At 43.0% G+C, this 17,476-nt stretch overlaps 1 protein-coding gene across 1 annotated transcript in view; it reads right to left on the reverse strand.

Moving 5' to 3' along the window:
• Positions 1-2,536: 2,536 nt before the first annotated feature.
• Positions 2,537-17,476, reverse strand: part of SPATS1 (spermatogenesis associated serine rich 1) — a 44,717-nt gene continuing 29,777 nt past the window's right edge. Inside the window, exons 6-12 of the mRNA XM_014479518.2 lie at positions 16,499-16,643; positions 13,382-13,506; positions 11,872-12,033; positions 7,708-7,828; positions 6,615-6,677; positions 2,911-3,026; positions 2,537-2,668 (exon numbers count right to left, since the gene is read on the reverse strand). Of these exons, the coding sequence (XP_014335004.1) occupies positions 2,640-2,668; positions 2,911-3,026; positions 6,615-6,677; positions 7,708-7,828; positions 11,872-12,033; positions 13,382-13,506; positions 16,499-16,643 (761 nt within the window). The 3' untranslated portion in view covers positions 2,537-2,639. The remainder of the gene's footprint in view (positions 2,669-2,910; positions 3,027-6,614; positions 6,678-7,707; positions 7,829-11,871; positions 12,034-13,381; positions 13,507-16,498; positions 16,644-17,476) is intronic.

The raw sequence follows: 17,476 nt of genomic DNA on the forward strand, positions 1-17,476 counted from the left end.
ATGTCCCAGTGAAATTCTAATACCCCCTTTTTTACCATCAAGAAACTGTGTAAGAAAGGGCTAAAATTAGGGTCAAAAGCCTGTGACAACACCAAGGCATGGCAAGAGGCTAGGGGTAGCCACCCTCATCATCTTCATCATCTCCCCAAATAAGGACATGGAATTTAAGTAGAAATACTCTGATGCTTTGCAAATATAATTTCAAGACAGGTCCTCCAGCCCTGCCCTCCATCTACCAGATTGCCACCCATAAGCTCCTCCCTGGGTGTCCACTTACTACAAAATGGAATTCCATGCACCCCAAATGCTAGTAATCCATACCATAATGTTAACCATGGTTAATAATCTAAATTGGCTTGAGTTTCACCTACCAATACTCCCTTGTGGTGTATCAGTTGTAGCTTGTAATTTTTTTCTCAGCTACCCATCTTCATGATTGTTATTTCTGGGGTGCCCTGGGGTGGGGAAATGTTCCCAAAGAGAATACTCTCATTCTCAGTCCCCAGAGGTTCAAGAGTCTTTTTGAGCTCATTTCCCAGTTTGGGATTAATATTCCAATCAGATAATTTACATCTAACCCTGCATCCACAAGGCATAGGCTTCAGATTTACATGTCTCACAGGAGACTGTTTTTTTTCCCCACACTCATATACCAGATCCCAAACTCATATGCCCAATTACATCCTGAACAGTTCTACTTGGGCGTTTCTCAAATTCACAGGTTTCCACAGGTTTCTCAAATTCAACTTCCAAAAACTGAGCTCCTGTGAAAGCCCTGGTGGTCCAGTGGTTAGGACTCCCTGCTTTCACTGCCGAGGGCCTGGGTTCAATCCAGGAACTAAGATCCCGCAAGCTGCATGGTGGAGCCAAAAAAAAAAAAAAAAAAAAATTGAGCTCCTTCTAGAAAACCTATACTTCTCCAGTATTCCTTATTTTAGGAGATAGCACAGGGCTGGCATGTATGGTCGTGTTAGTGGTTCATTGCATAAGGGACACATAGAGGCTAAAATCTAATTTGCACACTGCCCACCGAGTAGTGCATCCACGGGACCGTGTCCATCAGGAGAGCATCTCTCTCTAGGTGAGTGAAGACACTATATGGTCAGAACACCACACGTTGCCCTGGCAACAGCACCACCATCTACCTGTTGCCACTTTCCCTTCTGTCATACTTTCCTCCCACTCGTATCCAAGTCATCGCAGAGTCTTGCCATTTTCATCTTCTAGGCAGCCCTCCAGTTCCTCTCCTATGTGCCACCTCTGCTCTGTGTTTCCAGATAGAGCAAATAAAAATACAGAGTTCCCAGTTAAATTTGAATTTCAAATAGACAGTAAGTGATTTTTAGTATAATTATGCCCCATGCCTTCCTTCTGTCCTCTCTTTCCAAGAGAACCTTAGCTTTTTCCTCCAGCCCACACTCCGCTCAGCCAAGAGAACACATTTCTAGCCAGATGGTCACACCCATGCTCACACCATCACCACTAGAAGCTGTTCCCACACCCTCTCTGTATTTGCTGGACTCAGACACATTTCTTCAGAAAACAAGCCATTGGGATTTGGGGCTTCTTATTTGATATGAGGCTGGCTCTCTCCATGTGCACCACAAAATGTTTAGTTTCCATGGATTTCTTACAAAGTCCAGACTTGGGAGCCTCAAGTCAGTAGTGGCCACCCCACCCCCTGGGGAGGCTCAGGCCATAACCCCTGTGGAATTCCCTGGTGTTGGAAGAACATGAGACATCTCAAGTGGGCTCCCAGTCTTTCCCCAGAGTCCACTCGAACTTGGCCAGTAGATGCACTAAATCAGCCTCAGAACTTCTAACTACAAGGGATGTGGGGGCCAGGGGGTTCCTTGAGTGCATTTCAGGCCCAAATGGGAAGAAAGGTCTCAGGACAAAAAGATGTGAGAGGGGCCAAGGCAGGGGAACAAAGGGAGAAGGGATGAGTCAAGGGAGAAGGTCAAGGGAGAGAGGAGTGAGCCTGCCTCCAAAGATTCCATGGAGGCAGCAGCCCTGCTCTTCTCAGGGGCTTGGCCCAGGACTTGGGTGCCCTGCACTCAGAGGCTGCTCCCAGACGTCACCCCTGCACAGTTAGCTGGTTCTTGTGAACCACCAGATTACCCTTGACCTTAGGAGAAGCATTAAGAAGTCAATTACCATTGACCATACTAAAGTATAATAGGTATGTAGGAGTAAAGAGTTATGATCCCTGTTACTTTCAGATAACTGAGCAAAATAACAATAGGAATAATATGAGAAAAAGAATGTGTACACCTTTGGACAAATGTTAACTACTGTAGATTCTAAGTAAAGAATATGTAGATGTTTGTTGTACGATTCTCGAAACTTTTCTATCAGTAAAGTTTTCAAAATACAGTGAAGGGAATTCCCTGGTGGTCCAGTGGTTAGAACTCTGAGCTTTCACTGCCGAGGGCCGGAGTTCAGTCCCTGGTAGGGGAACTAAGATCCCACGAATGGCATGGCACGGCCAAAAAATAATAACAACGTTTAAAAAGGCAAGACACAGTGATTTTGCGTCCAAGTCAAGCATTTGATTTAGAACAGTTGCACTAACAAAAGCACTCAACAGGAAAAGGCTCTCCAGGGGCCAGTCAGGGCCTGCTTCCTGGACCTTCTGTTCAGGACTGTCTTGGAAAGTCCAAAGAACCTGCGGATGGAGGCGCAGAGTTAAAGGCTGTGCTCCATCTCAAGACTACCAGTTCTCGAGCATACACTTAACAGCGACCCACAGCCGTGACATCTGCCCAGGGGCCACCTCGGGGCAAAGGATACCATCCACTCTGGGAGAGGCTCTGCCTCTCTCCTCTCCATTGTGAAGCCTCTCAAATGTCTGCTCTTCCGGGCTTGCCTCCAGCTGTTATGCTATTTTTTGCAAGTCCTTTGACCCACCAGCAGGTAGCAAACTGTGCAGCAAGGAGACCGCTGGCTGCCAGTCGTCAAGCTCTTCAACTTCTCTTATCTCGCTCTTCAGCATGTTGGCCTTTTCCTTCACCCAGAAAGGCAAGCTGTGGGAAGAGAACAACACCATTTCAGTCCGCCTGACGCAAAATTTGCGAACACCTTCAGGAGACAAGGTACTCCATCTTCCAAAAGTAAGAAGGCCTCCAATTCTGGAGACCAGGTGTCAACGTAAAGTCACCGTATTGGGACTTCCCTGGTGGTCCGGCAGTTAAGAATCTGTCTTCCAACACGTGGGACGTGGGCTAATCCAGGTCAGAGAACTAAGCTGCCTTGCAGCTAAGCTAGCGAGCCACAACTACTGAGCCTGTGTGCTCTGGAAGCTGCGTGCCATAACTGGAGGGAAGCTTGAGCTCCGCAATAAAAGATCTTGCATGCCGCAACTAAGATCTGATGCAGCCAAATTAATACTTTTTTAAAAACCCATCATATTAGTTGTCGTCATTGTCCCTTCCCCAAACCCATGTCTCTTTTGTGTCCCTCTTTGCCCAGGAATCTGAGCCCTGTACCCTGCAGCACCTTGGCTCCTCCCTGCCCCCACCTTTGAGTTGGGCTTGGCTAGTGGGAAGCACCCACAGGAGATCAGAAGGTGCCAAGACAGAGACTGAGCTGTGTCTTATTGAGCTCCTTGACTCCCACCCTGTCTCCTGAGGTACCCCAGTTCTGGAGTGGCTGTATTGTCCACGGCCACAGCTCCTTTACAACAGCCCTTCTCCATTCTCTCACTGCCCTGTGAACCAGGAGTTCTTCTGCTGTTCAGACCTAGACGTTATTAAGAGCTTCCCACTGGTGGGAGTCCCTGGGTGCTTCACCCTCCCATGTGAGTTCCCTCAACCTGCTCACTCATTGGTAAACAGTCGTTTCATTAAACTGTCTTCAGAATCACAGAAAAGTATGCCTTCTGCTTTCTCCTGAGACCTCAGCTAATACAGACACCTGGCATCCTCCCAGGTCTGTTGAGATTTGAAAGGGCACATGTTGGGCTGTGCTGTGTGTGATCCAAGAGGTCTTGGGAAGTCTGGCTCCTGGGATGAGTCAGAGCAGGAAGATGAAGAATGCTTTCATCTTTTGGCCGCTAGAATTTTCATACTTGGGGGGAGAAATGCATTATGATTGAGAAAACACCCTGATAAACCTGCTGAAGGTAAGGAAGCCCCTGTAAGAAGACAGGAGGATTACCACACGTGGGAATAGATGGTGGTGGTGGTTTAGTCGCTATGTCGTGTCTGACTCTTGCAATCCCACGGACTATAGCCTGTTAGGCTCCTCTGTCCATGGGATTCTCCAGGCAAGAATACTGGAGTGGGTTGCCATTTCCTTCTCCAGGGGATATTCCCAACCCAGGGATCGAATCCAGGTCTCCCACATTGCAGGTGGATTCTTCACCAGCTGAGTCACAAGGGAAGCCCAAGAACACTGGAATGGGCAGCCTATCCCTTCTCCAGCTGGTCTTCCCAACCCAGGAATCGAACCAGGGTCTCCTGCATCGCAGGTGGATTCTTTACCCACTGAGCTATGAGGAAAGCTTTTTATATTTCTTTGAGCCCCTTTTTTGGGATGGGGCATGAATACTGGAATGGGTTGCCATTCCCTTCTCCAGGAGATCTTCCTGACCCAGGAATTGAACCCGGGTCTCCCGCACTGTAGGCAGACACTTTACCGTCTGAGCCACCAGGGAAGTCAGGAATAGACGGGATATCATTTAAAGCTGACAACACAATAATATTGGGTTGGCCAAAAAGTTTGTTCAGGTTTTTCATAGCATCTTGTGTAAAAATCCAAACAAACTTTTTGGCCAACCCACTAGAAGCCCAGCTAAAAAAATCAGGGCAAAAAGCAATATAGGAAGATATCAGCATAAAGAACCAATAGAACAAAAAACACAAGCATTCCTAAACATCCAAAGAAATAATTGTTTAACTTTTGTTGAAATAAAATGGTGAAAGACTCAGGGTAAATATAATGTACATAACACATGCAACAAACTATTCTGACAGAATTTAAATCAAATCTGTCAAATCAATAAATGCAAGTGACCCTAAATCACCTCTTAGAGAAACTACTTTTCAAATTGACTCATGGAGAAAAATCCAGTTCTATTTCTGAGAGAAAGACGTAAAACACAGTAATTTGAAAGTCTAAGAATGGGCAAAAGCATATTAGTCAAATGCAAACAAAGCAAAGTAAGAGTTGTAATCTTAATATCTGGCTCGGTATAACACAGGACAAAATGCATTAAATGAGAAAAAAGAAAGATATTTTTGCAATGCTAAAAGCTACTAGTAATAAAGAGAAACACACTAACATTTGGACATTTTAACACACCAACTCTTAGTCCAAGTGGACCAAATGAGCGGTCAAGGGGACAAAAATGGGTAAGAAAAAATAGGGACTAAACAATAAACAATAAGATAAATCTTCTGGGTATGTATCTAAATTTTCATCCTGATAAAATAGAATGTACTTTCTTTTTTTTAATATATATTTACTTATTTATTTATTTGGCTGAATTGAGTCTTAGTTGCAGCTCATGGGCTTAGCTGCTCCACATTACACGGGATCTTAGTTCCCCAACCAGACATCAAACCCACATCTCCTACACTGCAAGGTGGATTCTTAACCAGTGGACCACCCAGAAAGTCCCTAGAATGCACTTTCAAATGCAAATGGAAAGAGTCCCAAAACTGAATATATATTAGCTCACAAGAAAACTTTGATAAGTTCCATAAAATAAAAATAATAAAAACAATATTTTCTGATCACAAGGTAATACAAGTAAGAATGAATTACACAATAAAAGCCAAAAAGCTCTCCTATCTAGAAAATCTCCCTATTAAGGAATTTTTTAGTCAAAAGAGAACTATCAGTGGGAACGACAGAATTCTTCAAAAAATAAAGATAACCCACATATCAAAATATTTTGGTTCAGAATGGAGCAGAGCTAAACTATTAGGTCAGAAGAATGAGAACTTCCCTGGTGGTCCAGTGACTGGGACTCCACCTTCTGAATGCAGGGGATCCCAGGTTCAGTCCCTGGGAATTGAACCAGGGATTCTGGGAACTAGATTTCACAAACTGGAACTAAGAGTTTGCATGTAGCAACTAAAGATCCCGCGTGCTGTAACTAAAAGATTCAGCACAGCCAAATAAATAAAAACAAATATTTTTTAAAAAGAAAAGAAAAGATCAGAGGAATAATACTTTCCTGAAATACAGAAGTACTAGCTTACTCTGCCTCTTCAAACTTACTCTGCCTCTTCAAACTCTAACCATCCTCCCTGGCTGCATTTATTCAAGTATATGTCTTTCTTTCCCAACAAACTCTTGTGTTTTGGAAAGCAAGGACCCTGACTGTTTCTCCACATAAAACCTGTCATGGTGCATGCCTATAATAACATGTGGCATCTGGCAGTCTGTCAATTATATCTGCTGAAGATGTAAGCAGCCCAGCAGCTAGACTCCATAGACACTTGACCTTCAAAACCAGGAACCTTCCATTCAAACTGCCTCACCCAACTGCCGGGATTCAAAAGGTCCCTATGCCTCAGGTGTCTATGAGCTCTTCCATAGGAGAAAATAAATAATTGATATTTTCATAAAGGTAGGATAATATGAAATATGTTGAGATAACTCACTTGGGGATTTGTGGAAGAGGCTCAAGTGGAATAAATGTATCAAATTTCTTTTCATAAGGCACTCTGAAAATCAGAAAAGACAACCATCAGATTGGTATGGCTTCTATGGCAAAGATATCAATACTTCATTGTGTTCAATACAATGTCTTATTTTCTTGTTTTAATTGCCATGTATGGGCTTCAAAACCATTAAGGGCCATGCTGCTAAGTCGCTTTAGTCATGTCCGACTCTGTGCGACCCCATAGACAGCAGCCCACCAGGCTCCACCGTCCCTGGGATTCTCCAGGCAAGAACACTGGAGTGGGTTGCCATTTCCTTCTCCAATGCATGAAAGTGAAAAGTCAAAATGAAGTCGCTCAGTCGTGTCCGACTCTTAGTGACACCAAGGACTGCAGCCTACCAGGCTCCTCCGTCCATGAGATTTTCTAGGCAAGAGTACTGGAGTGGGTTGCTATTTCCTTCTCCAGGAGATCTTCCTGACCCAAGGATTGAACCCAGGTCTCCTGCATTATAGGCAGACGCTTTACCATCTGAGCCACCAGGGAAGATATATACACACACACACACACACACATCTTGTTTATCTATTCATCTGCTGAGGTTGTTTCCGTATCTTGGCTATTGTAAATAATGCTGCTATAAACATCGGGGTGCATGAATGTTTTCAAATTAGTGGTTTTGTTTTCTTCAGAACGTGATTAATTTTCTAAAATATTTTTAATGTACCACATCAACTATTTTTCTTTTAATTTAGTGACCCTCCCTTTCTCATCAATGCTTAGTTCCGAGTGTAAGTCAACCCTACTATCCAACAATGTGATTCAGAATGAAAATGGAAGCCTTGATATTTGTAGTAATAATAACAGGAACAAAATTAGCAACTACCTTTTAGTAGTCAAGATCCTGTGTATGATCTCAGTTACACACAGGCATATATACATACACTAAGGAAAGACGTGGACTTTTTTAGAAATTTTCACCAACTATGTCTTGTTGAGATTCACCCCTTGCAAAATATAATTTATATGTAACAGAGAGAAATATAATTCCTTTAAAGTTCACTAAATAATGCTAGTATTAACATACACTTACATTGAAAAATTCACCGGAGGGAGAGTTGATCCTGCTTTGTGGAAGCCTTTACTCTGTTCTGGATACATATATGGATTATCTCCTGGAGTTAACTTTGGGATGCCATTCCTGGGGTCAAGAACTGTGAATGGTGTTTAAAAACGAAATCATAAAAAGAGCTGAAGATGGTCCACAGATTTGCTCTAAATAATGCTGCTATAAACATCGGGGCGCATGAATGTTTTCAAATTAGTGGTTTTGTCATGTCATGTCATGGACATGACAATGGAAATAGGATAATTCAGTGTTTTATCATTAGGTACATATAGGTTTCTTAAATGTTCTGTTTATGATTGTTTCACCTTGAGGAGATGAAAAGTGTGAGCCTGAAATAAAATGAAAGTAAAAAATAAATTTAAAAAACAGATTAAAAAACTTTTTTAAAGTGTGAGCCTATGTTTGACACATTTTTTAAAAGGTGTTATGATTACTTTACCCTGAGAAAGAACAATAACTGAGGTTTGATGGGATGGTTTGGTTTAAAATGAATGGTCAATCAAAAGTTATCTGCAATCATGAGCATAAACTCTGACTTGAAATCTTTTCATTCCTAAGCATTAGTGCACTTTGAATCCCTGAATTCCTCAGGGATTAGAGGCCATTTTAATTGGGGCTCTGCCTCTCTGATTGGATCTCAACTAATAAGGGTTCTGGCTCCTCCTTCTGTCTCAAAGACTGGAACAGGGGTTTCCCTGGTGGCGCAGTGGATAAAATCTGCCTACCAATGCAGGGGACATAGGTTCGATCTATGGTCCAGGAAGATTCCACGTGCTGTGGAGCAACCAAATCCGTGTGCCACAACTATTGATTCTGTGCTCTAGAGCCTGGGGGCCACAACTACTGAGCCCATGTGCTACAACTGTTTAAGCCCTAGAGCCCATACTCCACAAGAGAAGCCACCCGAATGAGAAGCCTGGGCACTGCAACTAGAGAGTAGCCCCTTCTCACTGAAACTAGGGATAAGCTCATGCAGCAATAAAGACCCAGCACAGCCAAAAATAAATAAATTAATTAAAAAAAAAAAAAGAAGAAGAATGAGGTGGCGCAGCAGTGGGAGGTGGCCTTCATGGTGAAGAGGAGTCAGGAAAAAGTCTACTGATGCTGAGTAAACACTGCTTACTCAGCCCAGGCTCTGACACCCGACCCAGCCCCTTCCAATGCCCCAGGAACAAGAAACCAACCACATGAGTTCCCATGGAGTGAGGCTGGCACAGGATGGCCATTTAAACCTGCACCTCCAACGCCGGATGCCTCTCCCAAGGAAATAATCCTGGCTTGCAAGAGTACCTTGGGACTAGAAGCAGGGACATGCAGCTGGGGACACAACCTCCTTCTTTGCTCACACCCAACAGACAGGACTCTTTTTAAATGTTTTACTTATTTTAAAAGTTTTTTCTTTATGTTTGTATTTATTTGGCTGGGCCAGGTCTTGGCCATGGCACTTGGGAATCTTCACTCTTTTTTGCAGAATGTGTGATCTAGTTTCCTGACCAGGGATTGAACCCCAGCTCCTGCTTTGGGAACACGAGGAAAGTCCCTCATTTACTTTGCTTTTTGGCTGTGCTGGGTCTTGGTGGCTGTGCAGGCTTTTCTCTAGTTACAGTGCTCGGGCTTCTGTTGTTTCAGCTCCTGGGCTCTGCAGCTCAATAGCTGTGGCACACGGGCTTAGTCGCTAAGTTGCTCCGCAGCATGTGGGATCTTCCCAGGCCAGGGATGGAACCCATGTCTCCTGCATTAGTAGGCGGATTCTTTACCACTAAGCGACCAAGGAAGTCCTCCTCATTTACTTTTAATATATACTTGCAGTTGTCCCTGTTCTGGCCAGTGAGACAAGGAAGTCCCCCAAGGACCATATGGGAAAACTTTCCTTCCTTCTAAAAGGGGAAGGCAACAGGAGATTTTCCTTTTTTATGTCTTGAATACAAATATGATGCTTAAAACTACAACAGTTATCTTATAACCATAAGGGGACAAGCATCTAGACCAAAAAAATCCAACATTATGAAGAATGGTAATACATCAAAAAACCCAAAATGAGCCTGTCTTTGATGAGATCATTGGGCAACCAGACCATATAGGTCACTTAGACACCAAAGCTTCTTGTTAATTACTTAATAAATATCTTACAATTTAAGTCTCTGATAATTTGATTTTTCTCTTACTTGTGGCCAAAAGCATGCCTAAGTAATAGACAGCTAAACTTAGTCCCTTCTTTGTTTTTCTCAGTTGTTCCAGATTTAAACCAGTTAAATAAATACTTGCTCTTCCTCCCTAGGACTGCATCTCAGGAGTGAGAAGTCAAGAGTGTGTACAGCAGGCTTACATGACATCAGGATCTATGAGAAGGCTTTGGGTCCTGGGTCACCATCTGCAAACCACACAGGTACCTGCTGCTCTCTGAGAGCTGGTATCTATTTTCTGTTGTCTACTAAAATGGGCCATCTAGTCTGATCCTCTGAAGCTATCCCTGTCTGCCGTGTATCAGGTGAAACACACATTTATTCCCATATGACCCCTGGCTTGGTGGTCAACAGTACACCATACGGTGCCCTGCCAGCATTCCAGCCGTACAACCAGCTCCCCTGGCTTGCTCGCTTGCTCTCTCTCTCTCTCTCTCTTTCTCTCTGTCCTAAGCTCCACAGTCTTTACAAGGCACAGAAATGCTGCTATTCGTCCACATCTCCTGGGTGGATGAGACCCTCAGCGGGCTTTCTCCCCAAACACTGCCCAGAGTTATCATTGCTCTCTGTGCACAGTCCGGTGAGATGCCACTTCATCTGGAAGCTCAAGGTCTTCCCCCAGCCACCCTGTGAGGCAGAAGCCCCGGCTAGACTCACGTCCCCTCAGCCACTAGATTTTGATCTCAGGAGTTGGGTAGGACACAGGACTCCTCAAAGTCCCCGTATCAGTGACTACTTTCTCACCTCCTCTAGTCTGGCTTTTGGTGTATTCTCTATCCATGCAAGGGCTTCCCTGGTGGCTCAGTGGTAAAGAATCTGTCAATGCAGGAGACATGGGTTCGATCCCTGGGTCAGGAAGATCCCCTGGAGGAGGAAATGGCAACCCACTCCAGTATTCTTGCCTAAAAAATCCATGGACAGAGGAGACTAGAGAGCTACAGTCCATAGGGTTGGACAAGAGTTTGACATGACTTAGCAACTAACCTACCCAAGGAAAAGCCTTGGTTTTCAAAACTACCTGTCTCTGCTCTGAGTAGAAGTTTCTATTTCTTTCTCTCTGTATACTGGCGTGTGTAGCCTTTCCCTTCTCCAGGGGCTCTTCCCAACCCAGGGATCAAACCCAGGTCTCCCGCACTGCAGGTGGATTCTTTACCAGCTGAGCCACCAGGGAAGGCCAAGAATACTGGAATGGGTAGCCTGTCCCTTCTCCAGCGGATCTTCCCAGGAACTGAACTGGGGTCTCCTGCATTGCATGCAGATTCTTTACCAACTGAGCTACCAGGGAAGCCCTGTATTCCTACTACAGCCATCTTATTCTTCCCTGAAGCACTTGCTGACTCCTATACAGGTACTTCTATGGAAGCGTGTGCCATAAATGGTCCCCTTGGTATTCAGAAACTCTTTAGGGTCTTTCAATAAATTTATGATGGCTAAGTTGGAACAGAGAACTCACCAAGTCACAAGCTGAGGAGATACATATATACACTTCCTCATCACATCTACCTTTCATTAAATCAGCTACAAAACAACAACACACACTGAAGCTAAGGTTTAAAGGATGTTTTCCTTGTAAAGAATCAAAAGCACGATTTAAACGCATATGACAAGCAACATCTAATTGAAACATGAATTCTTTTCCTAGGACTTCAATGGAGATTTCTATTAATAAGTATCTGATAGATCTTATCTGATGACTTAAATATCACATTAGCATTTTATGAAACTCAGAGAAAAACAAAAATGTGGATCAGCATATGGTGTGAGTTCTTTGCCAAAAAGTGCAGCCTGCCAACCATCCCCTTGTCTTTCCTATTTTTCTGGCTGCACCTGGATGACACAGTGACCCCCTAGGTCTGCCCCAGCCACACAAGGCTGGGCCGCTGGAATGACAACTCACGAGTATTCTGGGGCATTGCACAATGAACATTCAGGAGGAAAACATTACCACATTTCTTTCTCCCAAGGCTCTTGTCCACTATCCTCTCTGATAGAGACCTCCTATTGCCGAGGAAGACCCCGTTAAAGAAACACTGCTTTCCAACATGGTAGGTGTGGATGTTGCTGCTAAACCTTGGGTAAAATGTCCACTCAGGACGCTGCCCATCTTCTGCAAGACATCAGAAATGCTTCCATCAGCACTGCTCCCAGCCTCACAGTGGAGCTGGATAACAAAATGGTGTGAAGCCCCACCCCCACCCCCGGCACCATCTGGCTGTATGACCTGTTATCAATGTGTGTATTTCCGTAATTCTACATCAGGGCAGTGTTAACCTCTATGGGACTAGGCACAAAAGAAGGGAAGTAGAAAGAAAGCTATCTAAGAGGGCTCTTCTCTTTTTCCTTTTTACCCTCTCTTTCAAAAATAAAGCCAGTTTTATGGTTGGAAGTGATGTATGGGTTAGGAAGCTCAGAGACAGCTTTACAAGCATCTGTGAGCCAATCTTCACTCTAATAAATGTATAGGAATAGAAAGCCCATCAGAGGAAGGGCTAGAACACCCATGGCATCTTAACCAGATGGCATATGGTGTTGGCAGCCAACAGTGGCACATGCTCAGGCTGCAGAAACAAAGAGAGATGCAATGTGATTAGGACCAAGGAGAAGGGCTGCTCTGAGACCTTAGGCTAGTTGATGGACTTCTCAGGGTCTCTGTTTCTTCATCTGACCCTTTTCCTATAAAACTGCTCAAGTGATTTTGAATGGTGAAAGGTCTGACAGCTCTAGGGTTGCTTAAGAAACTCTTGTCTCCTTGGTGGCTGTGAACGACCAGAGGCTTTGGAGGCAGGCGTGTTTGAATTGTAATCCCATCCCTTCACTTCCTAACTATGTGTGCTTGTGTGGGTGAATGAATCTCTCCAGCCTCAGTTTCCATCTGTGTAAAACAGGTAGGTCTGTATCAGCCACACAGGTCTATATGTATTGACACAGAAAGAATCCATGATCTACTTATACTTTGAGTGAAAACAATACTTTGAAAATAATTTTGTACTATTTTCTATCAGTGAAAATATGGTGGTATATTACAATCCATAAATATATATATATATATCTAAACATACATATATTAAGCATATATATGTTTATACATATACATATATATTTCAAATACATATACATTTACAGTTCAAAATTCTCAAGAATAGATATCAAACTCTTCACAGCTATGGAGCAGAATAGGGGGATGATTGGAAAATATTGGGGAAGGGGTTTTCATATTCTACATGCTTCTTTATTATTTTAATATTTTATTATAGTACTTTTATGTTTATAAGGCATTTTAATTTTGAAAAACATATAACAGTAGCTACCCCACAGAGTTGTGAGAATTAGAGATGAAGCATGTTGAATGCCAGGCACCTAGTGGGTCTTCAGCGAATGGCACCCAACAGTATGGCAGCCTTCTGCAAAGACCCTGGGCATGGAGGCACATGGAGGAGGACCTGTAACCTACTCACTTGTCTGCAACTTGAGCAGGCTGAATTCCTGGGGATATTTATCCTTTTGGACTTCAGGCAGTGAAGTTTCAGAGGAGTGATCAGAATGTGAGGAGGAGGATTTCAGATCCAACTCTGCAGCAGGGCTGGAAAGGAAGCAGAAGGATGAAAATGTCGATGTGCTTAAATTGGAAGTTACAACCTGATCTTACATCTCTTACACTAGAATTGCCCTCACGTATGAAAACTAGGACTACTCTTCAATAAAAGTCCATGAGCATATAATTTATTTATTTGTAATTGAGGGGATTGAAATATATTCAAAAGATGCATGCTTAAAGGCAGTTTGGTGTGCAAAAGTTAAATATAGAATTATCATATAAGCCAGCAATTCTACTCCTGGCATACATCTAAACATCAGGCTGAATAAAATAAGCCAGACACCAAAGACCAAATATTGGTAATTCCATTTATATGAAATATCCAGAACAGGTAAATCCATAGAGATAAAATTAATGGTTATCCAGGGCTGGAGGGATAGGGGACATGAGGGTGACAGGTTTCTTTAAGGAGGCAATAAAAATGTCCTAAAATGGATTGTGATAATGGTTGCATTATTAAACTGGTGAATTACATGGTATATGAATTATGCTTCAACTAAAACTGCTACCCAGAAAATGCATGTTCAATAAAATCATTAAATGGAAATAAAAAATCAATCAGTATAAAGAAAAGAGAAAGAAATAATCAAAAACAAGCCTCGACTGAAATGGCTATAATAACAGAGCACTATGTTTAGTACAGAACTTCCTGGTAGTTACAAATGCCTGCAATGAGCTATTGTGGGCATCAACAGAAAAAGCCATCACTTCTGGTCTTAGTGGTCTAGCATTTGATAGATGGCCTTGGACAATGCTTTCAGGTAGAGTTATCTGTTATCAAGTCATAGGATCTTTTTTCAAAATATTACGCCACCCTGATATTGGAATCATTTCAAACCAACTTCATGTTGATCATTTTATTTGCTCCTGACAAAAAATCCTGTTATTATAGGTGGGGCCAGTAGAATCATTTCCATTTGCAAAGGAAATGAGCCCTCAAAGAAACTAACAACACACACCCTAGAGAGGGGCCGAGCTGGATCTGCAGGTTAACTCTAGACTATGTTACCTAAAAATCATAAAGAACCCTGGGTCCATAACTCACAGTCTTGCATAGCCCAACATCAGTTTTAAGTAAAGATACCCATACTAATGTCTTTGAACTTCCGTAGTGTGCAGATAAAGCAAAAAAGCCAACAACTCAGAGTCCACCCTCCCAGTTCCAAATGTATGATAACTTTGACACTGGGTGATATATGTCTCTCCTAAATACTTTTTATATATTTGTGTTTGCTGAATTAACTGCATAGAAAACATTGCCAAGATAAAGGAAATGTTCCAAAAAAACTTTAGGACCATCTACCTACTTGCTTCACTCAACAAATACATATCTGAGTACATTTTGTGGAAAGCATTGGTCTAGACACTGGGGATCCAAACAGTCCCTGCTCTCAGGAGCTTAGGGTCAAGGGGAAGAGGACATGGACAGATAAACAGGTGACTGTGAAAGAGTGGGTAAATGCAAAGTTGGAAAAAGCAGGTTTTGCAAAAAAGTAGTATGCTGCAGCTGCTGCTGCTGCTAAGTCGGTTCAGTCGTGTCCGACCCTGAGAGACCCATAGATGGCAGCCCACCAGGCTCCCCCGCCCCTGGGATTCTCCAGGCAAGAACACTGGAGTGGGTTGCCATTTCCTTCTCCAATGCATGAAAGTGAAAACTGAAAGTGAAGTCGCTCAGTCGTGTCCGACTCTTAGTGACCCTATGATCTTAATTGTGAAAAATAATTACATATTTCCATGCATAAGAAATAGATTTTCTTTCATGCATATAAAAAAAGTTAACACCAATTCTCTAAGAGATAAGATTACCATGGTGGTTGTTTTTTATATTTTCAAAATTCCTATAATGAACTTAAATAACTTTATTTTTTAATTCAATTATGTATTTATGGCTGTGCTGGGTATTCGCTGCTACACATGTTTTTCTCTAGCTGTGGCTTCTTCATTGAGGTGACTTCTCTTGTTGCACAGCACAGGCTCAAGGGCTCAGTACTTGCAGTTCCCGGGCTCTAGAGCACGTGGACTCAAAAGTTATAGTGCAAGGGTTTAGTCACTCCCTGGTATGTAGGATCTTCCTGGACCAGGGATTGAACCCATGTCCCTTGCATTGATAGGAGGATTCTTCACCACTGAGCCACCATGGAAACCGCTAAATTACTTTCATTACAACAAAAACTGTTAGAAAAAGCTTTTTAAGACTTTTTATCATAAGAAATCAAACAGAGCAAAGTATATAAAACAGTGCAGTTTTACAAATACTTATAAAGCCAACATCCAAGACAAGAAATAACACATGGCCAGCCCTTTCCTCCCACTCCCCAGAAACCATCTGTGTCCCTTTCCCAGAGAGGGAACTACAATCCTGACTCTGAGTGTCATGGCAACCATTTCTTTGCTGTTCTTTACGAGTCTACCACCAGGACTTCCTTGGTGGTCCAGGGGTTAAGAACCTGCCTTCCAACGCAGGGAACACAGGTTTGATCCCTGGTCAGGAAACTAAGATCCCACACGCCACAACGAACACCCATGTGCCACAACTGAGACACAGTGCAGCCAAAACCAAAAAAGACATAAATGAATATTTTTTAAAAGATTTACCACCTGTGTGTGTATATTTGTATTCCCAAAAATACATAGTTTAATTTCACCTTCATAATAGCGAGCCCTTGCACAGCCTGTGTTTTATGCCAAGGAGTCTTCGAATCACTTTATATGCATTACCTCATTTCATCCTCACAACAATCTCCTGAAGTATTACCACCACCTGCCCCCACTTTTTGCAGATAAGAAAGCTGAGGCCCAGGGAGGTGAAGTAATTTGCCCAAATTCACACAGATACCAAGTGACAGAGTGAGATTTGAACCCAGTCTGGCTCCGGAATCCATGGTCTTGTAAACATGTCACACTCCCTCTCAGACTGTTGGTCCCCTGCTTAGAATTGACCCCAATGTTTACGGCTCTTCCCTGGACCCTTACTTACTCTAGGTGGACAAAGCCTCTGCCAGGGCTGAGAGGCCCACCGACACTTAGACCTGTTTCAGTAGATGAGGGGCTGACCCTTCTGCCAGGTGATATTACGCTGGCAAAGCATCCCTTAGATTCCAGAAGATCTTTGCGCTTGGTACCTGCAACACATAGATATCACCACTGGGTTACATTCATGAAAATACCTCCCACTTGATCTTTTTCCCAGATGGTAAATAATTTCTTTTTAAAAAACTATAAGAAAATTCTCAGAAATAAGAGTCAGACTTCTCTGACGCTGGAGTACATTTTTAGAATGACTGCTGTTCCACCTACCATTTAATGATTCACATGTGTGTGGCATCTCCTGGGCACCTCTGCAAATTCCCACCATCCATCAATGGGACTACCCCTTAGCCAGGTTTTATTCATTTCCTATCAACTCCCTCTCAAATTCATCTATCAGGTGAATCATATCCTTCCCACACCTGTCAAGACCCAACTCTATTACCAAACACTTGACTCTTAAGAGGACTTGCCTGTGACTCTACAAAGTTTTTAAATTCTACCTAATCTGTCCTCTCACAATACCCTCATCCTGGGGTTTCTCAGGGTAAGAACTGTTGCATCAGAGTTACCTGAGAGGCCTGTTAAAAATACAGATTCCCAGGATGAAGAAGATGTGATACATATACACAATGGAATATTACTCAAGCCATTAGAAAAAATGAAACAACATCATTTGCAGCAACATGGATGGGCCTGGAGATGGTCATATGAGTGAAGTCAGACATCCCTTATAAAAATGTGGAATCTAAAAAAAGAATGATACAAATGAACTTATTTACAAAACAGAAACAGACGTACAGACTTAGAGAACAAATTTATGGTTGCTATGGAGAAGGAAATGGCAACCCACTCCAGTGTTCTTGCCTGGAAAATCCCAGGGACGGGGGAGCCTGGTAGGCTGCAGTCTCTGGGGTCGCACAGAGTC

This window comes from Bos mutus, chromosome 23 (assembly GCF_027580195.1).
Source record: "Bos mutus isolate GX-2022 chromosome 23, NWIPB_WYAK_1.1, whole genome shotgun sequence".
Taxonomy (NCBI): Eukaryota; Metazoa; Chordata; class Mammalia; order Artiodactyla; family Bovidae; genus Bos; species Bos mutus.